This window comes from Saimiri boliviensis, chromosome 8, assembly GCF_048565385.1.
Source record: "Saimiri boliviensis isolate mSaiBol1 chromosome 8, mSaiBol1.pri, whole genome shotgun sequence".
Lineage (NCBI taxonomy): Eukaryota > Metazoa > Chordata > Mammalia > Primates > Cebidae > Saimiri > Saimiri boliviensis.
This window is the reverse complement of record NC_133456.1, coordinates 19,900,995-19,927,137: the sequence shown is the minus strand read 5'-3', so window position 1 is coordinate 19,927,137 and position 26,143 is coordinate 19,900,995. Positions and strand designations below refer to the sequence as shown.

Genomic DNA, 26,143 nt, shown 5'->3' with positions numbered 1-26,143 from the left:
TATAGGCCGGGTGCAGTGGCTCACGCCTGTAATCCAAACACTTTGGGAGGCTGAGGTGGCTGGATCACGAGGTCAGGAGTTCAAGACCAGTTTGACCAACACGGTGAAAACCAATCTCTACTAAAAATACAAAAAAACTCAGCCAGGTGTGGTGGTGCATGCCTGTAATGCCAGCTACTCGGGAGGCTGAGGCAGGATAATCACTTGAACCCAGGAGGTGGAGGTTGCAGTGAGCCAAGATTGAGCCACTGTACTCCAGCCTGGGTGACAGAGCAAGACTCTATGCCCCCACCAAAAAAAATTATAATTACCAGCCAGCCTCCAGGTCTTAGAAGTGATTGATCCAATCCCTTTCTTTCTTTTCTTTTTTTTTTTTGAGACGGAGTTTCACTCTTGTTACCCAGGCTGGAGTGCAATGGCACAATCTTGGCTCACCGCAACCTCCGCCTCCTGGGTTCAGGCAATTCTCCTGCCTCAGCCTCCTGAGTAGCTGGGATTACAGGCACACGCCACCATGCCCAGCTGATTTTTTGTATTTTTAGTAGAGACGGGGTTTCACCATGTTGACCAGGATGGTCTCGATCTCTCGACCTTGTGATCCACCCGCCTCGGCCTCCCAAAGTGCTGGGATTACAGGCTTGAGCCACCGCGCCCGGCGATCCAATCCCTTTCTCTGCAGCATCTGCACTCGGCCGGGTTGGTTTGTCCAGCGCGCCCTGCGCCTCTCAAGCCCAGTCCAGCCTCAACCTCCTCATTCCAGAGGCTTCAGCCCCATGCTAGCTAACCGAGGAAGCGGCCCGCCCCAGGCCCCACCCACCGTATTAGCCCAGGCCCCGCCCCATCCCCCCTACCAAGGAAGCTGCCCACCCTTAGGCCCTGCCCACACGGCGGCCCAAGCCCCACCCCATTACTGAGCCATTGGCCTGCCCCTCAGCCCCGCCCACCATGCCAGCCGAGGCCCGCCCTGCTCCCTTACCTAGGCGGTGGCCGGCCTGGCGGCCGACGCTGCCCAAACATTGAATCAGGGTGCGAATGGCTGCCGGGCTGGTGGGCGCCCGCGGGCCGGGCAGCTGTTCCAGTAGGTGGTCAGCGAGCTCGACGAAGAGTTCAGTGCTGCAGGCGGCCGCCAGGTGGCCCAGCGCCCCGACCGCCCGCTTGCGCACCGCCAGGCGCGGGCTGCTCAGCTGTGGCAGCAGGCAGTGCAGGAGGCTGGCGTGGAAGGCGCCCAGAGGGGCGCCCAGCCTGGGGAGCACGAGAGGGCATCAGGCCGGTCGCACCCCGTGGGCAGCCTGGGCCAGGCTCCGCCCCTCTCCCCATTCTCTCCCGTCCTCCTTCCCAGGATTATGGCAACTCAATGGCCCTTGCAAAACAGGTGCCCTGCAACTGAGGAGGAATTATTTAAATTACTTTTTATTGTTACATGAGAGAAAGTGGAGAGAGAAAGGGACTTCTCATGGCCACTTAGCCAGGAGTGCAAAGCCAGGCTCCCAGGCTAGGAAGAAGGACCTGACAGGGGGAAGTGTGGGGGATCTAAGTAAGGCTGTTCCTATTTCTTGGAAGTCTAGGACTTGCCTCAACACCATCACCCCTCTGTCCATCCTCCTCGCTGAGACCAGAGCAGCATAAAATCTACCTCTCACCTGGTCACTCCTCTGCTTAACTCCTTCCATGGCTCCCTAGTGCCTTTGGAGATCATGAGCTCTGGGCTCAAGACAAGAGGCAACACCGCGAATGGTTTCTGCACACACAGCACAGCCCCTGCCTGCCTCAGCAGCTTCTAACCACACCTTCCAACCAGGCCCATGCATTTTGTGTCCCATAAACATCCTGAGACCTTTTCTCTTCTCACTTTATACAAACTCACTGACCTCACCTTCCCTTATTTCTATGTCCAACCCAGCCCCGTTCTCCTGGGTTTGTTTGTTCACCAGCTAGGTGACAGGGACTGTGCTGGCAGCCAGGGTGAATAAGACAGACTGACCCCAGGACCTGCCCTCATGGAATATGTGATTGTGTAGGCGCCTCCCAGGAGCCTCAAGTTCCACAGGCCCCAGCCTGAATCGATCACCTTCCTCCCCACACACCTGCTCCTGGCTCCTGCAGTGCACCCCACCACAGCACCTCTGTCCCCCCAGTTACTAAAGCCAGAACCTAGGGATCAGCCTCCAGTCCCTGCCTCTCTTGCCCACTCCAAGTCCTGTGGAGTCTACCTCATGAATACAACCCAAACTGCTTTCCCTATAGCAGCTTCTTAACCAGTCCCCTGCCTGTTCCGTTCCCTCCCATCTACTCTCCACTGCAGAGAGAAAGATCAGAGTAGAACACACAAATGCTCAACCCCACCCCATGGCTCCTGGCCAGCCCTCCACCTCACCTCTCCATACCCACCTCTCCACATTACAGCCCACCCCACAACCCCCTGGCAGACTCTGGGACCCCACGTCTTCCCGTGTCTCTGCCTTCTGGACTGGGGGCAGTCTCCCCTCCAGCATCCCGCTTATACCTGCCCAAACTCAGCTAAGTCCTGCCCCTCCTGGAAGGCTTGGCCCTAGCAGCACCCTCTTTTGGAAGGCTCCTCACTCCCAGCTGGGCTGGGAGCTCCTCTGGGTTCCCATCAACCCTCCTCCTATCCGTTGCTGTGCTTGCTACAGTCCCAGCTTTATATATGTCTGTGAACTCCTCCCTAGGAACAAACAAGACTGACCTAACTCCATATTCCCAACACTAGGCCAGCACCTGATATTTTTCTATAGAGCAGCTGTTCAAGTATTGAGAGGTTTTAGTGACCCCGTGACCTTGGGCAGGCCACATCACCCCTCAGACCTTGTGACAATTGAGTTCTCCTTTGTGAGGCTGCAGGGATGATTAAGGAGCCCCGAGCACAGGTGTGCAGTAAATGCTACCTCCGTGGGTATGAGTGACTCCCTGTACCCTTTACCCACCACTCTTCCTCAATCCCCAGAGTGGCCTCCCACACCTGCTCAGCATGTCAGAGAGGATGTCCAGGGCTTCCAGCTGCACAGCCACATCCTCCTGCTGGGCAATGGCACTGGTGAGCTGGCCTGTGATCTTCCGGCACACGTTGGTGGCCAGCCCGGAGCCTGCACAGGGCACAAGGTGGGCACGGTGAGGCCTGGCCTGGGGAAAAGGCAGCCTCCACCACTAGTCTGCCTCTGCTCTGGCTGTGTTCCTGAGCCCACAGCCCTGGGAATCTTGCTGATCCACAGGAGCCGGGTCTCCAGAGGTCCCAGGTTTGACCCAGAGTCTGGCCAAAGTAAAGGAGACGGGAGCTGCAGAGAGCCGATGGCCAAGTTGCGAGGTGGCTCACACACACACGCAAGCCCTTCTTCCTTTCCCTCTTCCACTAGGGAGGCAGGGAAAGCTAACAAACACTTCCTTTCCCGACTCCCTTGCTGCTGGCAGTGGCTGGGTAGTCCAGCTCTTGCCGGTGAGATATTAGTAGAAGTCTTCTGCGGGCTTCTGGGAACACGTGTGCTTTCTCTATAAAGGGTGGGGACATGGGGCGAGACCTGAACCCTGTCAATACTGAGCCAGTAAATCGACTGCTACAGGATTGCCATGTGAGAAAAACCACCGTGATTTCTTTAAACTGCCAGTGGTTAGATTTCATCACTTGAGCTAAAAGCGTTCCTGACACAGAGCCATGAACTTAAACAGAGCTGGGTCTGAATTCTCTGCCCTGCTTACTAGCTGAATGACCTCAGGTAAGTCTCTTCAACTCTCTGAGCCCCAGTGTTTTTTTTTGTTTGTTTGTTTTTAACCATAAACTAGGACAAATACTAACAGTACCTAGCCCTGGGGACCTGGGTACCTGTGGCTGCAGGGGGGAGCTCCGAGAGGACAGTCTTGAGGCCAATGCCGGCGATGTCTCGTAGCTGCTCCTTGTCCGACCGCATGTTGGCACACAGGGTGTCCACGATGGTCTCCACCTGGTACTCCTTCACTTTGCCCACCAGAGGACCCAGGCTGAGCAGAGAATGGGGAGGTGAGTCCAAGGGCCCAAGGCTCAGCCTGAGTCAGGCTGCCCCCTTATGTCTGCTCATGCGCCTGGGGCCACACCGCTGAGGCAAAGGCCTCAGATCAACAGGGGAGCCCGTTTGGCCAGAAAGAGGCACTGTCTGGCTGTGCCAACAGTGTTCCCGGCACCTCCCAAACGTACATTTCTTCTTGTGTTTTCCGTCTCAGGAAATAGCCAAATAGTGGCCCAGAACAAGGGTTCTCAAACTTGAGCGTGCATCTGAATCCCAGGGAGGGCTTGTTAAAACAGATTGCTGGGCCCCACCCCCAGAGTCTGTAAGTCAGGAGGGCTATCTAGGTGGGGCCCGAGGATGTGCATTTCTAGCGAGCTCCCAGTTGAGACTGATACCCCGTGGTCCAGGGAGCACACTTGTAGAACCTCCGCCTTGGAGCCTTGCTTCTCAAAGTTCGCTGGTGGGCTAGCATCAGCAGCGGCACGTGGGAGCTTGTTCAGTATGTGGCGTCTCAAGCCCTGCCCTAAATCTATTGAGCCAGGATCTGTAGCTCCACGAGGTTCCCAGGTGATTCCAATGCACAGGGAAGTTTCAAAACAGCTGCACTAAACTACCCCGTTCTCAGCCTTAGCTGCCATCACCTGGGCCTCTGAAAAACCCCTACCTGGGCACTGCCCTCAGAGAGTCTGAGTTAATTGGTTTCAGGTGTGGCCTGGATGGTGGGTAGGGCGGGAGCGTGGCGGGGGGTGGGGGAGGGGAATTTAAAAATTCCCCAGGTGATTTTTTTTTTTAATTTCTTTTTCAGGAGAGAGCTGGAGTATCCCCAGGTGATTCTAACATGCAGTCAAGGCTAACAACCTCAGACGTTGGTGTGCATCAGTAGATTCCAGGGTGCTATATTCTCATCCTCTGCCCCAGCCCCCTCCCTGCTCCATCACCTGGATTTGAATCCCTGGGCAGGGGATACATAGTTTCAACAAGGGCTTTAGGTGACTGCAGTGCACAATGGTTTTCTTTTTTCTTTCTTTTTTTTTTCACCCCCCTTTTTTAGATGAGATCTCGCTCTGTTGCCCAGGCTGGAATACAGTGGCATGATCATAGCCCACTGCAGCCTCAAACTCCTGGGCTCAAGTGATCCTCCTACAAAAATGGGATTACATATTCAAGCCACCATGCTTGGGTAATTTCTCTTTTTTAGTGTCTTGCTATGTTGCCTAGCCTGGTTTCAAACTGCTGGCTTGAAGGGTTCCTCTTGCCTCAGCCTCCAGAATAGCTAGGACTACAGGCATGCACACCGTGGTTTTCAAACTTTGGCTCTCTCAACTTCCTTCTCCGCAGCTCCTCCATCCTACCTCCTGTAGCACTAGTTCCCAGTAGGAGTAATACCACCTTGTCAATTTATGGGGGTCCTTGGTCATCATAACCTTTTCTGAGACAGTCTTGCTCTGTCGCCAGGCTAGAGTGCAATAGTGCAATCTCAGCTCACTGCAACCTCTGCCTGCCAGGTTCAAGCAATTCTCCTGCCTCAGCATCCCGAGTGGCTGGGACTACAGGTGTGCACCACCACACCCAGCTAATTTTTGTGTTTTTAGTAGAGACGGGGTTTCACCATGTTGGCCAGGCTGGTCTCGAACTCTTGACCTTGTGGTCTGCCCACCTCAGCCTCCCAAAGTGCTGCGATTACAGGCGTGCCCCACCGCACCTGGCCAGTCATCGTAACTATTGAGTTAGTACTCTGGCAAGGTCAAGAACAGCAGAAAAATAATGCAAAACAAAGCACTGTCCATGCCCTACGAGGGTTTCTAACATCCCAGTGGGCATTTGTATAGGCAAAAGGCCTTTCTATAATTATCTGAGTCTAAAATTTCATTTTGGACATAGACATAAAATAATTTCTGCATTGTTTTAATATATCACATTCTAGATTTTCCAAGCATACAATTACCAGATAAATTGAAGGAAAATTATACTTTGTTTTCTGGGAAACTGTATTGGGATAAATTGAAGGAAAATTATACTTTGTTTTCTGGGAAACTGTATTGGGATAAATTGAAGGAAAATTATACTTTGTTTCCTGAGAAACTGTATTGGGAGACGGTCACTCACTTTAGAAAATGCTGGCAGGGCCGGGCACGGTGGCTCAAGCCTGTAATCCCAGCACTTTGGGAGGCCGAGGCGGGTGGATCACAAGGTCAAGAGATCGAGACCATCCTGGTCAACATGGTGAAACCCCGTCTCTACTAAAAATACAAAAAATTAGCTGGGCATGGTGGCGTGTGCCTGTAATCCCAGCTACTCAGGAGGCTGAGGCAGGAGAATTGCCTGAACCCAGGAGGCGGAGGTTGCGGTGAGCCGAGATCGCGCCATTGCACTCCAGCCTGGGTAGCAAGAGCGAAACTCCGTCTCAAAAAAAAAAAAAAAAAAAAAAAAAAAAAAAAAAAAAAAAGAAAATGCTGGCAGGGCGAGGAGGCTCACGCCTGTAATCCTAGCACTTTGGGAGGCCAAGGTAGGAAGATCACTTGAGGTCAGGAATTCAAGACCAGCCTGGCCAACATGGTGAAACCCAATCTCTACTAAAAATACAAAAATTAGCCGGGTGTGGTGGTGTATGCCTGTAGCCCCAGCTTCTCAGGAGGTTGAGACATGAGAATCACTTGGACCTGGGAGGAGGAGATCACAGTGAGCCGAGATTGCACCACTGTACTCCAGCCTGGGTGACAGAGCGAGACTCTCTCTCTCAAAAAAAAAAAAAAAAAAAGAAAAAGAAAATCTTGCCGTTAAGAGCAATGCCTCCAATTCTGATACCTGAGTCCCCAACACCACCTGTTTGTATCTGTACTCACGATGAGTTCACATATAGGTACAGGCTTCTTGTGACTTCACTTCTACGAGCACAGTGCCCAAGCACATATACACGGAAACACACACGACTTTACTATAATCTACATTCCTTCTAACTTTCCCTTAAGGTTCAGGCATTATGTGTAGAGGTAAGTTTTATAATGTATGAATTTCCTTTCCTAATAGGAAAATGGTATTACAAACTATTTGTTATAAAAAGGTATTGGGGGGCTGGGCGTGGTGGCTCACGCCTGTAATCCCAGTACTTTGGGAGGCCGAGGCAGGCAGATTGCGAGGTCAGGAGATCGAGACCATCCTGGCCAACATAGTGAAACGCTGTCTTTAAAACATACAAAAAAAATAGCTGGGCGTGGTGGCACATGCCTATAGTCCCAGCTGCTTGGGAGGGTGAGGCAGGAGAACTGCTTGAACCCAGGAGGCGAAGATCACAATGAGCCAAGATCACTCCACTGCACTACAGCCTGGGCGACAGTGTGAGACTCTGTCTCAAAAAAAAAAAAAAAAAAAAAAAATGGTATTGGTTCTGCTGGTGAGAAACCACAACTCCATCCTAAGTCTACTCCATGGCCAGAAGGCCAGAAAGACACTCCCAGCCCATAAACTTGACCATGTTACTTTCCCACATAAAACCCTTTTCTGAATTTCCTCTGCTCTTGGGATCACATCGCAATTCATGAACATGCCCCAGAAGAATGCGGGGACCCAGCTCACAGAGAGGCAGTGCCCAGTTCTCTCACTCTTGATCCCTGGAATTCTATTTAAAAATTACCCAGGTGATGCTAACCTGCAGTCAGGTTGACAACCTCTGCCCTACATGAGTGGTTCTCAGATATGAGTGTGAGAACGACCCCACCACACAAGCATCTCCACGCGCTCTGCACACACCCTTGTCTTATTTTTTCTACTCTGGAGGTAACTGGCCAAGAAGGTCTCAGGATCACAGCCTCACAGTGACCTAAGACTGGGGCTTTTAGGACCTCCCCCAATCCCATGCGCCCTAAGCTTTTTTTTTTTTTTTTTAAGATGGAGTTTTCATTCTTGTTGCCCAAGCTGGAATGCAATGGTACAATCTTGACTTACTGCAATCTCCGCCTCCCGGGTTCAAGTGATTATCCTGCCTCTCAGCCTCCCAAGTAGCTGGGATTACAGGCATGCACCACCACACCCAGCTAATTTTTTATGTGTGTATATAGTAGAGACAGAGTTTCACCATGTTGGTCAGGCTGGTCTCAAACTCCTGGCCTCAGGTGATCCACCCACCTTGGCCTCCCAACGTGCTGGGATTATAGGTGTGAGCCAGCGTGCCTGGCCTTTAAGCCTTTACCACCTTGGTGTGTGTGAGCCTGACCTTCCTAGTATTTACCTATGTCTGAGGGATTTCTCTGGCTGGCGGTGGCAGGAAGTGAACAACCCTCTGTCCTACCCCTAAAAGCAGCCCTGAACCAATGACTACCAGGGAGCTGGTAGATTAATACCCCAGCTCACTCACCCGTTGGGTGGGAAAAGTCCAAGGGGCATATCCTGTACTATGCCCCGGAGGTCACCATGGAGTTAAGCTCATCAGGCCCACTGTGGTCACTTGCTTCACACCATATCCTTGATTGGTCCTCTTCCTTTTCCGGCCTCACTTCCCCACTCCTCCACCACGTTTCCTGGGATCACTTCCCAAACAAACTTAAGATATGAATCCTTGTCTCAGCATCTCCTTCTGGGGGAACCCAGACCATCCAACAAGAGCTGCTAAGCAGGTCTCCTCTGCAAGGCTGTACCCCAAAGGGGCAGGAGTCCCCAGGATGCTCCCACACCAGGCAGGGCCCCTTCTCCTGCTCCACAGAGGCTGACACTGACACTCACCACTTGACAGCCAGGTTCTGCACCTCACCGTTCTTGTCCTCTAAGAGCCGGAGCAGCATCTTCACCACCTTGCGCTCACTGTCCTCGTCCAGCTGAATGGAGTCCTTCTGCAACTCTGACATCAGGTCGCTGGTGGCCATGAACCTGGGCAGGGAGGGCAGAGGAGGATTGTTGAGCAGCTCCTGGGCCCTGGTAGATTTGGGCAGTACCTCGGGGTTCCCCTAGAAGTAGATCTTAATACAAAGATTCAAGGTCAAATGCAGTTGTGTGCCACATAATGATGTTTTGGTAAACGTCAGGCAACATATACAATGGTTATTCCGTAAGATTTTTTTTTTTTTTTTTTTTTTTTTTTTGAGACGGAGTTTCGCTCTTGTTACCCAGGCTGGAGTGCAATGGCACGATCTCGGTGCACCGCAACCTCCGCCTCCTGGGTTCAGGCAATTCTGCTGCCTCAGCCTCCCGAATAGCTGGGATTACAGGCATGCGCCACCATGCCCAGCTAATTTTTTGTATTTTTAGTAGAGATGGGGTTTCACCATGTTGACCTGGATGGTCTTGATCTCTTGACCTCGTGATCCACCCGCCTCGGCCTCCCAAAGTGCTGGGATTACAGGAATGGGTCACCACACCCGGCCTATCCCATAAGATTATCATGGAGCTGCCCTATACAGGCATGCCATTTAAGTCTGTTCTTATTTTATTTATTTAATTAATTTATTTGGAAACAGAGTCTCACTCTGTTACCCAAGCTGGAGTGCAGTGGTGCCATCTCTTACTGCAACCTCCACCTTCCAGTTTCAAGCAATTCTCCTGCCTCAGCCTCCTGAGTAGCTGGGACTACAGGCACATGCCACCACGCCTGGCTAATTTTTTGTATTTTTAGTAGAGACGGAGTTTTACCGTGTTCGCCCGGATGGTCTCCATCTCGTGACCTCGTGATTTGCCCGCCTTGGCATCCCAAAGTGCTGGGATTCCAGGTATGGGTCACCACACCCCTTTTCTACCTATTTCTACTGTACCTTTTTTTTTTTTTTTTGAGACGGAGTTTCGCTCTTGTTACCCAGGCTGGAGTGCAATGGCGCGATCTCGGCTCACCGCAACCTCCGCCTCCTGGGTTCAGGCAATTCTCCTGCCTCAGCCACCTGAGTAGCTGGGATTACAGGCACGCGCCACCATGCCCAGCTAATTTTTTTGGATTTTTCAGTAGAGACGGGGTTTCACCATGTTGACCAGGATGGTCTCAATCTCTTGACCTCATGATCCACCCGCCTCGGCTTCCCAAAGTGCTGGGATTACAGGCTTGAGCCACGGCGCCTGGCCTTACTGTACCTTTTTTATGTTTAGACACACAAATACCACTCTGCTACAACTGCCTACAGTACTCAGTACAGGTTTGTAGCCTAGGAGCAACAGGCCACACCATATAGCCTGGGTGTGCAGGAGGCACTACTAAGTTGTGTAAGCACACCCTATCAGGTTCACACAAGGATGAAATCACCTAAGGATGCACTTCTCAGAATGTCTCCCTGTCGTTAAGTGCCACCTGATCATGGATTATTTGGGCAGTGGGCTTGGTTGGGTTACAAGGAGATCCACATATGTGTAACACCAGCTGCCACAGGGTGGCAGACTAGGAACAGCCCAGCATGCTGGCTAATGCGTAATGCTTCAGGGTCAGTGGCTCCCACCTCTGCTATTTATGCAGTGTGATCTTGGGCAAGTCATTTCACCTCTCCAAGCATTAGTTTACCTGTCAGAAGATGGGAATGAGACTAGTTATCTGCCTTATAGGGTTGTTAAGTCCACATGGTGCATACTCAGTAAATGGCACTGCCATTATTATAATGGCCTATGACATCATCCACATCTCACAACAGCTGAGAAAAGAATGCCAGAAGGTTGAACAGATACCCTGCATCCGAGTCAGGATCAGCTAGAAGCCTGTCTACCAGACAGACGGAGGAAGGCGAGCCCTGTCCACTCCCATCTCAGAGAACCCACTTGTTTCCTGCCCTAGAACGGTGGATCTCCAGCTATAACCAGCATCTGAATCACCAGCAGGGCTTGTTAAACAACACGAGGCCCCATTCCCAGAGTTTCTGAATCCGCAGGTCTGGGTTGGGGTCCAAGAATCCGCATTTCTAACACATTCCTGGATGACGATGAGGTTCAGGGACCACACTTTGAAAACCACTGCCCTGCACCATGAGGATGGGCATGGGCATATTTTGGAGACCAGTGCCAATAGTGGACTGGCTCACTGACCTGGAGTGGGCAACAGAGGCAAGGGCTACCCACCCAGAGGTGGGGGATCCATGGGGCCTGACACCAAAAGCCTGATACCCTCCCAGGCATTTCAAATTGCAGTGGGAGTCTGAGCTGGAAGCCATGGGAAGTTGAGGCTGGGGCCATTACGGGGCACCATTCCTGCCAGAATTAACAGGGTAGAGCAAAGGTCTGAAACTAGTAGCTCTCAGCTGTGTCCAGCTTGCAAACGTATTTTTAAAAATTTTAATTACTTGTCAACATTTGAGCATTGGGAGAGTTGACTTTGGCCTGGCATGGTGGCTCATGCCTGTAATCCCAAAACTTTACAAGGCCAAGTCGAGTGGATCACCTGAGGTCAAAAGATTGAGACCGGGCCGGGTGCAGTGGCTCATGACTGTAATCCCAGCACTTTGGGAGGCAGAGGTAGGTGGATCACCTGAGGCTGGGAGTTTGAGACCAGCCTGGCCAACATGGTGAAACCCTGTCTCTACTAAAAATACAAAAATTAGCCGGGCATGGTGGTGGCCACCTGTAATCCTAGCTACTCGCAAGGCTGAGGTAGAATCGCTTGAACCCAGGGACAGAGGTTGCAGTGAGCCAAGATCATGCCACTGCAATCCAGCCTGGGTGACAGAGCAAGACTCCATCTAAAAACAAAACAACAACAACAAACCACAACTGACTTCCAGACCAGGTGCAGTGGCTCATGCCTGTAATCCCAGCACTTTGGGAGGCCAAGGTGGGTGGATCACTTAAGGTCAGGAATTCGAGATCAGCCTGGCCAACATGGTGAAACCCCATCTCTACTAAAAATATGAAAATTAGCCAGGTGTGGTGGCACACACCTGTTGTCCCAGCTTTTCAGGAGGCTGAGGCAGGAGAATCGCTTGAACCCAGGAAGCGGAGGTTGCAGCGAGCCAAGATTGCACCACTGCACTCCAGGCTGGGTGACAGAGTGAGACCCGAAGAAAAAACTGACTTCCAGATTATCTTGAAAACAGAATATTTGAATACGACAGGACCTATAATTCCTGGTGACAATACCTGGCTAGAGTCAGGTCATGGCTGCCCTCTTCCTAGTTTACCTGGTCCCCACTAGGCCTACTTCACCCACTGACTGGCTCCTGCAGGCACTCGAGAGCAGAGACTCAGGAGAAAACAGGACAGAGCGGCGAGGAAAGATGCCTCCAGCTTTTGCTGAGCCTGCTGAACCACTCCCCTCCCCACACCCGCCCCGCTTTCCAGCATGGTTGAGCAAATCAACCAAGAGCCCTTCTCCCAGCCTCCTGTGGCAAAACCTGTCACAGCTGGGATTCTGGCCCTCATCTGTGCGGACTCAGCCCTACTGCTGGATGTCACCACAGCACACAGTGCCCTGTTACCAGGGTGGACTGGCCGATGTCCTGTTTATTTTTAACAGGTAGATTAGCCTCAAGCTGCTAGGAGAGGGAGGAGGCTGGGCTGGCAGCAGAGGCAGGATGACAGGACTGACTGTGCCCACCTCTGGGCAGAAGTAAAGCAAAGGAGGAGGTTTGGATTTGAGCCAGGCCAAGGCTCATGCACCCCTATGTCTGCTCAGCTGAGGGGACATTCTGAGATGCCATGCAGGGTCTCCAAGCTGTGTTTCTGCTGCAGTCCATGGGGGTCCAGCTCAGCCTGGCAACCCAGGCGATGTGCCTCGTTGCCCAAGATAGACCTCCTACCCCACTTTTCTTCTCCACCTGTTGCGCTCCTATTCCCATCAAGAGCCCAGCTCAAATGTCCCAGCTCAGGGATGTCGGACCGCCCTGCCCTACCCCCACATCCACAGACCCTAAACACAATGGTCCCGGGACAGGATCCTTTCAGAGCACTCTGCACCCATCCATTACAGCACTTCTCACACTGCAGTGCAAGTCCGGCCACCAGAGCATCTTCTCCATTGGCCTGTACACTCACTGAGGGCAGAGGCCCAACAGGTTTATCTCTGGGACCCCAGGCTCAACAAAGAACAGGTCTGCGGAGGGCCTTGTCAGGGAGGGTGAGCGCAGGAGGAGAGGTAGGGAGAGAGCTAGCCCTGAAGAGAGCTTACCACCAAACTGCCCAAACTCAGAAACCAACTCCTCTGAAGTACGCCTCAGCATTTTACACACCCCTGGTGGGCAGATACCAGCTCTCAGAGAAAACAAGCCATGTTTTATACACGTGTGTGTGCAGGGATGGGAGGGAGGAGGAAAAGGATGTAATTTGGTGGATAAGAGCTTGAGCACCAGTTTGGCTTTGAGTATACTGGTGTTGCCATTTATCAACTAGGTGACACTGGGCAACTACCTCCTTCTCCCTGGGCCTCAGATTTTCTATACATAAAATGGGAACTTTGCTTTGCCCCTACCTCATAGTATCCTTGGGAGGTTTTAATAGGACAACCAGCTCTTAGCATGACGTAGTGAGAAAACTCGGCTCAGAGAGGCTGCACGAACTGCCGAAGGTAACAGCAAACTATTGCCAAGTCATTTCTTGAGACTACTACTGTGTTCTTAAGAAATGACTTGGGAATTCCTGCAAGACCCACAAGTGTACTCGTTTTGACTATTGGAGCCTCAGTGGTAACGGAGTGCCTCCTGCCCATAGAGCCAGTGCCCAGGAAGAACAGGATCCAAAGGTCTCTTCCACCTCACCTGGGACCCCCATTTGCAGTCACTGCCCCCCTTTCAGGAACCAGAGGACACAGTCTCATTTTCATACCAGAGAAACCCTAGAGGCAACTCGGCTGAAAGCCTTGGCCACATGGACGCCTGGACAGCTGGTCTGCAGGACCGAGCACCCTGGTATTTGAACTTTAAAAATAGACACCATTCTCACATGCTTGGGGGTGGTTTTAAGTGTTCTCCCGGCTGCTGGCAGAGATGAGCTGAAAGGGCTTCTCGGGCTCTAGCTGGCAGGGCCGACTCCCTCTCCTAGAGACTAGACCCGAGGCCTGAGAGACAGCAGCACCAATCCCCTAGGCCATTAGCCAGCTATGTGACCTTGGGCAAGTCACTGCACTCCTCCAAGCCTCCAGAAAACAGGAAGAACAATCACGACCACCCATGAGTGGACTGAGATTACACGTGGAGTGCGTAGTGGGGAGCCTGGGACCCAGGGAACATTGATTAAGCCCCTACTGTGTACCCAGCACAGGTGCTGGGGCACTAAGAAGTGCATAGTCCCAGTGGCCCAGGAGCTCAGGGTCTCCCAGGGCTGAAAAGTGATCTAGCAGCAATGTGGAGGGGAGGCATGATGGGAGCTGCCTAACCCTGCCTGGGGTCAACAGGCATCCCGAAGGGTTCTAGGAGCTGTCAGATGAAGGGAGTAGGTCAAGGGAGAGCAAAGAATCAATCCCCCTAGTGAAGGTCTGGAGAAGGGACAGGGCGTGGCATGTTTTGGATGTGCACCGAATCATGTGTCCATGTATTAAACGCCAACCTGGTGCCTGCCACAAATCTGAGCATTTCACATGTACTGTCTTATTTCATCCTTACCCCAATCCTCAGAGGTGCGTTCTGTTATCCCCATGTTATAGAAGCAGAAGCAGAGGGAGACTCACAGGAGTTAAGTAACTTGGCCATGGTCACACGGCCAGTGAGCAATGGCAGCTGGGATCTGAAGCCAAGACCTTGGATCCCAGGCTCTATTAATGTGGGGGGCTCTTGAGGGGTTCTGAGGAACGGACTGCAGGAGAGAGTAGGAGTCAGACTACCAGTGCAGGTCTCAGCCTCCTCACCTGTCAGGGGGCTGGAGTCAGAGGGCCTCCGTATTAAACTGGCTCGGATTTGGACTGTCTCCCTCTTCCTGGCTTTGTGACTGAACCTATGCCCTTCATGCCTCTGAGACTCAGTTTCCCTATCTGAGTGAACAAATGTTCAGCGAGTGAGTCTCCAAGGTCTTCTTTCGGCTGGAAGGGCCAGCTGAGACCGCAGGCCAATCCCGTTTCCTCCCCGGGCCTCAGTTTCCCCCGAGAATGCGGGTGGAAACTCATTGGACCCGATGTTTCCACCGTTCTTTTCAGCCCTGTTCCTGTGGTACTGTGATGCTGTGATGGGGGGAAGAAGGAAAAGGGGGTGGGGAAGGGGAGTGGCACACAAAACCTAGAAGGCCGCACCTCAACCATCACCTAACCTGTGCCTGGAAAGCCAGCCTCGGCCCCGCCCCCTCCTTTAGGCCGGGTCTGAACAATCCCAAGAGGGGGAGGAAGAGCTCGAGGGAGGAGCACAGGTGATGCTGAGAAGGGGCATCACTCAGGTGCTAGTGAGAACGTCAGCAGGTGGTTGTCAGCAGGTGGTTGCCTGGAAGGGCCCGGGTTCAATGTGGGGTAGGAGAGGCAGGCACTGGGGTCCTCAGGGCGAGGTGGAGGGCTCCACTGTGGGCTCCCTAAAGAGGGGGGCCTGGGGCATCAGATGCGGGGAACAGGCGGCCAGACATCCACGAGGGAGAAGCCCAGGCAGGGTGCAGAGGGGCGGCGCTGGGGCTCTGATGGGGGATGACAGGCAGGGCTGAAGCCTGGACGGTGGGAGACAAAGCAGGGACTGGAGTCACCGAGGGGCGGGACGGCCACTAGGAGAGCACAGCCTGAGCTTCAGTGGGGACCACCAGGCAGGGCCGGCTCGGTCCCCGGCGCAGCTTAATGCGGGGAGGAGGGCAGGGGCTGCACGGTCATGGGGGATGGGCTGGCGCTTCGGGAGGGGAAGAAGACCCCCGGCTTCAGAACTGGAAGGAGAGGCGGGGGCCAGCGGCGGGGCGCACCTGAAGTCCTTGTCGCTGGACGTCATCTTCTCCAGGAGGCTGGAGATGTGGAAGGCGGCGGTGCTCATGGTGGCTGCGCGCCGCGGTGCGGGCCGGCGGGAGGGAATATGGCGGCGCGGGCGCCCCCTCCCTCGCCAGCTGCACGAACTGCGCTCACCAGACAGAAATAGCAGCTCCCGCCCCGCCCCGCCCCGTGCTCACGCCTTGGACTTGGTTACCGCGGGAGGCAGGCGGGCCTGGGCCTGGGCCTGGCTCGGTGGTCTTGGCCCTGGCCCCAGCCCCTGCCCCTGCCCTGCTGACAGCCCAGCACCGGCTTGCACGCCCCCGAGAGACGGGGAGCTCACGACCAGGCCACCATCTCTTTGAGATTTCTGCAGGTGCCGGTTCTGTTTTGCAACAGGGACATGATACCACAGAGTCTCGGGTTCGAATCCCAGTTTTGCCTCCTCTGCTGTGTAGCCTTGGCCAAGTTACTTTACCTCTCTGAGCCTCGGCTTTCTCATCTATGGGCATTCAAGAAACAGGAGCTGTCAACCAAAGCTGGTCAACCCAACCAAAGGACCCCTCACCCCCCATGCTTGCCGGTCCCTGAGCCAGACAGGATCTGGGGAATGAACTCAGTCACACCAAGCCCCTTGCCTGCCATCCCCAACCCTCAGGACATCAGGGTCAATTTCTTCTTTTTTTTTTTTTTTTTTTTTTTTTTTTTTTAAGCAATGCAGCTGAGGCTGAGAAGCAAAAGGATTTTCTGAGGGTCACACAGCCAGTGATTCTGGGATGGGTCAGGATTGACCACAGATCCCTTAATATCCTGGGCAACAATCCTTCCATAAACAGCCAGGAGGCTGCTGGATGGGAAAGGGAGTAACCAGTGCTTCAGAGCCAGACAAGCCTGGCTTCAAATCTCTGCTAGGCTGCTTCCTGGCTGTGTGACCTTGGGATAATGAAACAACCTCTCTGTGCTATGCTTTTCTCACTCATAAGATGAGGATAAAAGAAATCTTTATTAGGCCGGCCACCGTGGCTCAAGCCTGTAATCCCAGCACTTTGGGAGGCCGAGGCGGGTGGATCACGAGGTCCAGAGATCGAGACCATCCTGGTCAACATGGTGAAACCCCGTCTCTACTAAAAAATACAAAAAACTAGCTGGGCGTGGTGGCGCGTGCCTGTGATCCCAGCTACTCAGGAGGCTGAGGCAGGAGAATTGCCTGAACCCAGGAGGCGGAGGTTGTGGTGAGCCGAGATTGCGCCATTGCACTCCAGCCTGGGTAACAAGAGCGAAACTCCACCTCAAAAAAAAAAAAAAAAAAAAGAAAGAAAGAAAAAAGAAATCTTTATTAAATTGGCCCCCCTCCCCCATCGCCGCTTGAACTCCGGTTATTCTGAAGGTACCTGGGTTCTAGACCAGCACTAACAGAACACTATGCAATTTGGAAAATGTTCTACATCTGCAGTATCTAATATGATAGCCTATCTTTTCTATTATAAATACAGCTACATCTACTTTCTCTTGTTCAGAATATAACTGGCTTTTTTTTGTTTGTTTTGGATGGGGTCTCACTGTGTTACCCCCAGGATGGACTCAAAACTCCTGGGTTCAAGGAATCCTCCCACCTCAGCCTCCTGGGTAGCTGGGATTACAGGTGCAAACTATCACAACAGGCTCTACCTGGCTTTTTTTCTTCATATTTTTAAGTCTTTCTTAATGCTAATGTTTTTGGTATATTGCCTGTAAACTACATACACTGATTTTTTTTCTTCTTCTTTTTCTAAGACAGAGTCTTACTCTGTCGCCCAGGCTGGAGTGCAGTGGTGTGATCTCGGCTCACTGCAACCTCCACTCCCGGGTTCAAGCAATTCTCATGCCTCGGCCTCCTGAGTAGCTGGGATCACAGGTGTGTGCCACCACACCTAGTTAATTTTTGTATTTTTAGTAGAGACAGGGTTTTGCCGTGTTGGCCAGCCTGGTCTGGAACTCCTGGCCTCAAGTAATCCACCCACCTTGGCCTCCCAAAATGCTGGGATTACAGGTGTGAGCCACCACACACAGCCTATACCTTGATTTTTAGAAAACATTTTATTTTGAAATACTTTTGGACTTACTGAAAAGTTGCAAAGCAGTATAGAGAGTTTCCTCATACCCTTCACCCAGCTGCTTCTTCTAATGTTAACACCTTACATTACTGCGTTACACTGATCAAAACCAGGACACTAATATTGGTATGACACTATTATTATTATTATTATTTTTTTTTTTTTTGAGACGGAGTTTAGCTCTTGTTACCCAGGCTGGAGTGCAATGGCGCGATCTCGGCTCACTGCAACCTCCACCTCCTGGGTTCAAGCAATTCTCCTGCCTCAGCCTCCTGAGTAGCTGGAATTACAGGCACGCGCCACCATGCCCAGCTAATTTTTTGTAGTTTTTTAGTAGAGACGGGGTTTCACCATGTTGACCAGGATGGTCTCGATCTCTGGACCTCGTGATCCACCCGCCTCGGCCTCCCAAAGTGCTGGGATTACAGGCTTGAGCCACCGCGCCCGGCCGGTATGACACTATTATTAACCAAACCATGGACCTTCTTCAGATTTCAATTTTCCCATCCATGTCCTTTTTCTGTTGAAAGATCCAATCCAGGGTTACTCATTACATTTAGTTTCCAGGTCTCTTCCAATCTGTGACTGTTCCTCCACCTTCCCTTGTTTTTCATGACCTTGACACTTTTAAAAAGCTGTTTTACAGAATGTCCCTCAGTCTGGGTTTGTCTAAGGTTTTTCTCGTGATTAGATTGAAGTTACAGCTTTTGGCAAGAACACGGCATAAACAGTGTTATGCTTTCTTCAGTGCATAGAGCAAGGGCTTTGTGATGTCGCTCAGTCTTCTTACTGCTGGTATGAATCTTGATCACTTAGCTAAACTGTGTCTTGGTTGAGTTTACTATAAAGTTGCTATGTGTCTCTTTGTAATTGATAATTTTATACATTTTGTAAATTTGCATTTACATTTTATAAACTGAGAAATTGTGTCAAATAAATATCTTGGAGATCTTTCGACATGACCAAAATATTCTATTTCTCCTCAAAACTCCACCTACTAATTTCAGCATCCATTGGTGTATCTTTCTTTTATGATTATTACTGCTTAATGGTGCTTTTCTATTTCCCTGTTTCTTTCTCTCTCTCCCTTTTTAAATTTTTTTTCCTGAGACGGTGTCTTGCTTTTGCCAGGTTAGAGTGCAGTAATGAGATCTCCGCTTACTGTAGCCTCAACCTCCTGGGCTTAAAGTGATCCTCCCACCTCAGACTCCAAAGTAGCTGGGACTACAGGCTTGTGCCACCATACTCAGCTAATTTTTGTATTTTTTGTAGAGATAGGGTTTTGCGGTGTTGACCAAGCTGGTCTCAAACTCCTGAGCTTAAGCCATCCTCCCATCTCAGCCTTCCAAATGGCTGGGATTACAGGAGTACACCATTGCGCCCAACTTCCTTCTACATTTATTAATTGAAATTCTTCTGAAAAGAAGATATGGTTATTTCTCCCCCATTTATTTATTTTTCAATTATTTATTTAAATCTGTGGTCTCTGGCCAGGCACAGTGGCTGATACCGGTAGTCCTAGCACTTTGGGAGGTCGAGGCGAGAGGATCACTTGAGCTCAAGAGTTTGAGACCAGCCTAGGCAACATGGTAAAACCCCATCTCCATTAAAAAATAATAAGGGTCGGGCGCGGTGGCTCAAGCTTGTAATCCCAGCACTTTGGGAGGCCGAGGCGGGTGGATCATGAGATCAAGAGATTGAGACCATCCTGGTCAATATGGTGAAACCCCATCTCTACTAAAAATACAAAAGATTAGCTGGGCATGGTGGCGCGTGCCTGTAGTCCCAGCTACTCAGGAGGCTGAGGCAGGAAAATCGCCTGAACCCAGCAGGCGGAGGTTGTGGTGAGCCGAGATCGCGCCATTGCACTCCAGCCTGGGTAACAAGAGCGAAACTCCATCTCCAATAATAATAATAATAATAATAATAATTAATAATAATAATAATAAATAGACCAGGCACAGCTGCTCACGCCTGTAGTCCCGGCACTTTGGGAGGCCAAGGTAGGTGGATTGCCTAAGCTCAGGAGTTCGCAACCAGCCTAGGCAACACGGTGAAACTCCATCTCTAGTAAAAAAAATACAAAAAGTTAGCAGGCATGGTGGCATGTGCCTCTAGTCCCAGCTACTTGGGAGGCTGAGGCAAGAGAACTGCTTGAACCCAGAAGGAGGAGGTTACAGTGAGCCAAGATTGCTCCACTGCACTCCAGCTTGGGCAACAGAGCAAGACTCCAGCTTGGGCAACAGAGCAAGACTCCAGCTCAAAATAATAAATATAAAATCAATAAGTAAACATGTGATTTCATGTATATTCATTCTGTGTTTTGGGTTATAACCCAATAATATTACTATTTATTTTGTTGCTCAGATTGCTCTTGGTTTGGCCATTGAGAGCTCCTTCAGTTTGGCTCCTGTGTTCCTTTAATAAGCCCCCATTAAGCCGGGCGCGGTGGCTCAAGCCTGTAATCCCAGCACTTTGGGAGGCCGAGGCGGGTGGATCACGAGGTCGAGAGATCGAGACCATCCTGGTCGACATGGTGAAACCCCGTCTCTACTAAAAATACAAAAAATCAGCTGGGCATGGTGGCGTGTGCCTGTAATCCCAGCTACTCAGGAGGCTGAGGCAGGAGAATTGCCTGAACCCAGGAAGCGGAGGTTGCGGTGAGCCAAGATTGCGCCATTGCACTCCAGCCTGGGTAACAAGAGCGAAACTCCGTCTAAAAATAAATAAATAAATAAATAATAATAAAAAATAATAAGCCCCCATTCTTTTTGGAGCATTTTTTCTTTTTATAACCAAAGATGTTCTAGGCTTATCGTATAAGCCCTTTTCCAACCCTGTAATCACCATCCACTTTTCTAAGGAACACTGGTTTCTTTTATTGAAAAGTGGTACTTAGAAACCAAGATCTGGGTTCTGGCTATGCTGACTGCTACTGAGATACCATTTCTTCTAGGCCCTCTCAGAAGACAAAGCTATGAAACATGCATGTGTGTACTAACTCTCACACACATACATCTCTATTATAAAAACCACAAGTTTATATTGATTTCAATGGGCCCAACATCAAAGGGGCCATTCTATCCTTCTATCTTTCCTTATTTGTAACTGCTTTCTTTGACAGTGATAAATCTTGTCCTCATTAGCTACAATATGTTTACTTCTTTGTTCAGTCCTAGTATTAATATACACTACTTGCAGAATTGCTAACCCATACTCCAGTGAGAAACAAATTTACTAACTAGAGTACAGTATTGATATGTAGTTCTTTCTGTCTGTTGCCTTACAGAATCCAGTTCAAATTCTGTATTCCAGTTAAGTTAGGCCTTGTCTTTTCTGACCCTTTGGCATGGTCTGTTATTCATTTGGAATACAGTTAGGTTTATTTGCTAGTGTTTGTATTCCAAATAAATAACAAAATTCCAAATAAACCCGCTTGGGTTTCCCTAGTATTTTGGTTTGTTTGTTTATTTATTTGGGGAGTATGTGAAACATTACTATTGTTCCTGGAGTCAGGGCTAACCAAAAAGGTATACTCAGTGAAATGTCGCTCCCATGTCTCCCTTGTCACCCCATTCCTACATACCCCCTGTAGGTAGCCAATCTCTTTAATTTCTGATTTACCTTTCCTAGATTTCTTTTGCACAAATGAGCAGAAATGTGCATTTTCCTATAACTCCTGTCTTACATGACCAGTAGCATGCCATGGATGCTTTTTGGCACTTTGCCTCTTTCCCCTTAACTGTGCATATGGAAATCACCCCGTATCAGCTCATAGAGATCTCATCCACTTTTTTTTTCTTTTTTTTTTTGAGACGGAGTTTCGCTCTTGTTACCCAGGCTGGAGTGCAATGGCGCGATCTCGGCTCACCACAACCTCTGCCTCCTGGGTTCAGGCAATTCTCCTGCCTTAGCCTAGCTGGGATCACAGGCACGCACCACCATGCCCAGCTAATTTTTTGTATTTTTAGTAGAGACGGGGTTTCACCATGTTGACCAGGATGGTCTCGATCTCTCGACCTCGTGATCCACCCGCCTCGGCCTCCCAAAGTGCTGGGATTACACGCTTGAGCCACCGCGCCCGGCTCGATCTCATCCACTTTTACAGCCATATGGTACTCCATTGTCGGAGATACCACAGTTTATTCAACCACTCTCCTATCTATGGACACTTAAGTTTTCGCCAAAATTTTGCAGTTATAAGTAATGCTGCAATGAATAACCTTATAAATATGTATTTTCTTTCTTTTCTTGTGAGACAGGGTCTCATTTTGTCACCCAGGCTGGAGTGCAGTGGCATGATCATAGCTCACTACACACTTGACCTCTCAAGCAATCCTCCCACCTCAGCCTCCCAAAGTGCTGGGATTACAGGTGTGAGCCACCACACCCGGACTCATATTTTTTATTTATCTTCAGGTAGATTTCAAGGGGAGGGATTGCCAAGTCAAAAGGTAAACGCATTTGTAGCTCTCTCAGCTACTGCCAAATTCTCCTCCAGAAGGGCTGTACCAGTCTGCAGTCTCGCCAGCAATATAGGAAAATGTGTTTCCCCACAGCCTGTGTGTTATGCAAATGCATGTGTTGTCATGCATTTTAGTCTTTGCCAATCTTATGGGTAAGAAACGGTATGTCAGTGTTTTAATTTGTATTTCTCTAATTATGAGTTTGATTTTTTTTTTCAAATATATGAGGGCCCTTTTTATCTTTTTGTGAATGATCTATTCATCCTTCTCCCATTTTTCTATCCAGTTTTTAGTTCTTTGTTCCTCACATTTCTTAAAATAATCTTTTAATTTTAGAACAGTTTTAGAATTATGGAAAAATTGTGAACACAGTAGAAAGAGTCCTGTATCTCCACATCTAGTTCCCCATATTAACAATTTTACGGAGAGAGATCCAAGATGGCTGTCACTAGCAGCTCGGGATTGTAGCTCCCACTGAAAACGCAAAGAACGAGAGGACGCCATACCTTCACATGAATTCTTATTGCTCACGCACCAGGAGATTCCCAGCGGAGGAGCCCCACGGGTCACCAGCGCGACTCTTGTGACCGGCGAGGCGGCTTTGCCGGCGCCTCAGAGCGTCGGTTCTTGGTACAGAGTCAGAAAAGCACCATCAATCTTAACGCCGCTGATTTGGTCGGCGCAGTGGGTTGCTCAGATTTCGGCGCTGAGAATCAATAAGTTGGACGTCCACTCAGAAACCCAATTACAAAGACGGTAATTATAAAGGCCACAGATGGATAAATCTACAACGAAGGGAAGAAAACAGTCAAAAAAGGCTGAGAATACCCAAGATCAGAACGCCTCTCCCTCAGCGGGGGATCCCAGTTCCTCATCAGCAACGGAACAAGGCCTGATGGAGAACGAGTGGGTTCCAATTACAGAAGCAGGCTTCAAAATGTGGATAATAAGAAACTTCTGTGAATTAAAAGAACTTGTTCTAACACAATCTAAAGAAACTAAGAACTTTGAAAAAAGGTTTGACGAAATGTCAACAAGAATACACAATTTAGAGAGGAATATAAGTGAATTGATGGAACTGAAAAACACAATACAAGAACTACGTGAAGTATGCACCAGTTTTAACAGCCGAATTGATCAAGCAGAAGAAAGGATATCAGAGGTCGAAGACCAACTCAATGAAATAAAACAAGAAGACAAGATTAGAGAAAAAAGGATAAAAAGGAATGAGCAAAGTCTCCAAGAAATATGGGACTATGTGAAAAGACCTAATCTACGCTTGATAGGTGTACCTGAATGTGACGAAGAGAATGAATCCAAGCTGGAAAATATGCTTCAGGATATTATTCAGGAAAATTTTCCCAACTTAGTAAGGCAGGATAATATTCAGCTCCAGGTAATACAGCGAACACCACAAAGATATTCCTCAAGAAGAGCAACTCCAAGGCACATAATCGTCAGATTCACCAGGGTTGAAATGAAGGAGAAAATACTAAGGGCAGCCAGAGAGAAAGGTCAGGTTACCCACAAAGGGAAGCCTATCAGACTTACAGCAGATCTCTCAGCAGAAACCCTACAAGCCAGAAGAGAGTGGGGACCAATATTCAACATCCTTAAAGAAAAGAACTTTCAACCAAGAATTTCACATCCAACCAAACTAAACTTCGTAAGTGAAGGAAAAATAACGTTTTTTGTGAACAAGCAAGCACTCAGAGAATTCATCACCACCAGGCCTGCTTTACAAGAGCTTCTGAAAGAACCACTACACATAGAAAGGAACAAACAGTATCAGCCTTTCTAAAAAATACCAAAAAGCAAAGAACATCAATATAATGAAGAATTTACATCAACTAATGGGCAAAATAGCCAGCCAATATTAAATGACAGTATTAAACTCACATATATTATTAATTCTAAATTTAAATTGACTAAATTCCTCAATTCAAAGACAGGCAATTTGGACAAAAAACTAAAACTGTATGCTGCATCCAGACCCATCTCACATTCAAGGATACACAAAGACTCAAAACAAAGGATGGAGAGAGACTTACCAACCAACCAGAGAGCAAAAATAAATAAATAAAAAGCAGAAGTTACAATTTTTGCCTCTGATAAAATAGTATTTAAAGCAACAAAGATCAAAAGAAGCAAAGAAGGACATTATATAATGATAAAAGAATCAATGCAACAACAAGAAGAGTTAAAGGTCCTAAATATACACGCACCCAATACAGGAATACCCAGACATACAAGACTTATAAAGAGACTTAGACTCCCACACAATAATAGTGGGAGACTTCAACATTAATATTAGACAGATCAATGAGACAGAAAATTAACAACGATATCCAGGACTTGAACTCAGATCTGGAACAAGTAAACGTAATTGACATTTATAGAACTCTCCACTTTACACAAAATATACACTCTTATCAGTACCACATCATATCAACTTAGAAGTTTAAACGAAAATGTTGGTTGGCTCCTTGTTTGTTACTCTCTTCCCTCATTTTCTTTTGTGTCTCCATTATTAAGGACAATTGTAGGCATACCCATATTTAGACTGCATTCTAGCCCAGGCAGGAAAGCAATACCCCCATTCTCTCTCCCTCTTCCTCTTTCTCTTTCTTCCTCTTCTTTATTTTTCTTATTATTCTTTTTCTCAAAAAAAAAAAAAAAAAGTTTCCTCTGCCAGGTGCAGTGGCTCATGCCTGTAATACCAGAATTTGGGAGTCCAAAGCAGGCGGATCACCTGTCTCTACTAAAAAAAAAAAAAAAAAAAAATTTTACGTTGACATGGTATATTTGTCACAATTAATGAACCATTGTTGATACATTATTATTAACTAAAGACTAAATTTTTTTCAGGCTGCCTTGGTTTTTACCTCATATCTTTTTTCTGTTTGTTTTTGAGACAGAGTCTTACTCTGTCACCCGAGCTGAACTGCAGCGTCACAATCTTGGCTCACTGCAACTTCTGCCTCCTAGGTTCAAGCAATTCTCCTGCCTCAGTCTCCCAAGTAGCTAGGATTACAGGTGTGTGCCACCATGCCTGGCTAATTTTTGTATTTTTTAGTAGAGATGGGGTTTTGCCTTGTTGGCCAGGCTGGTCTCAGACTCCTGACCTCAAGTGATCCACCCTCCTCAGCCTCCCAAAATACTGGGATTACAGGCATAAACCACCGTGCCCGGCTACTTAATATCCTTTTTTGGTCCCAGGATACATTTGCTTGTCATGTCTCCTTACGCTCATTTTGGTTATGAGTTTGTATTAGACTGTTCTCACACTGCTATGAAGAAACACCCGAGACTGGGTAATTTATAAAGGAAGCAGATTTAGTTGACTCACAGTTCTGCGTTGTTGGGAAGGCCTCAGGAAACTCACAAGCGTGGTGGAGGGCAAAAGAGAAGCAAGCACCCTCTTCACAAGATGGCAGGCTAGAGTGGGTGCAAGCTGGGAAAATGCCGGACGCTCATAAAACCATCAGATCTCATGAGAACTCACTCACTATCACGAGAACAGCATCGTGGAAACCTCGCCCGTGATTCAATTATCTCCACCTGGTCCTGCCCTTGACAAGTGGGGATTACGGGGATTACAATTCGAGATGAGATTTAGGTGGGCACAAAACCAAACCTATCACGGTTTCTCAGACCCTTCTTGTTCTTGATGATGCTAATCGTTTTGAGAAGTACTGTTCAGGTATTTTATAGAATAACCTTCAGCTGGGATATGTCTGATGTTTTTATTATAGTTAGACCAGGATAATGAGCTCCTGCAAGGAAGACCACAGAGGTAAAGCATCATTCTTATCTCGTGACTGAGATGCATACTATCAGCAT

At 49.1% G+C, this 26,143-nt stretch overlaps 1 protein-coding gene across 1 annotated transcript in view; it reads right to left on the bottom strand.

The window, feature by feature from the left end:
• The window catches only part of CAND2 (cullin associated and neddylation dissociated 2 (putative)), a 44,085-nt gene extending 28,202 nt beyond the window's left edge, over positions 1-15,883 (bottom strand). Inside the window, exons 1-5 of the mRNA XM_039477278.2 lie at positions 15,741-15,883; positions 8,709-8,852; positions 3,833-3,987; positions 2,978-3,101; positions 977-1,242 (exon numbers count right to left, since the gene is read on the bottom strand). Of these exons, the coding sequence (XP_039333212.2) occupies positions 977-1,242; positions 2,978-3,101; positions 3,833-3,987; positions 8,709-8,852; positions 15,741-15,808 (757 nt within the window). The 5' untranslated portion in view covers positions 15,809-15,883. The remainder of the gene's footprint in view (positions 1-976; positions 1,243-2,977; positions 3,102-3,832; positions 3,988-8,708; positions 8,853-15,740) is intronic.
• Positions 15,884-26,143: the final 10,260 nt, after the last annotated feature.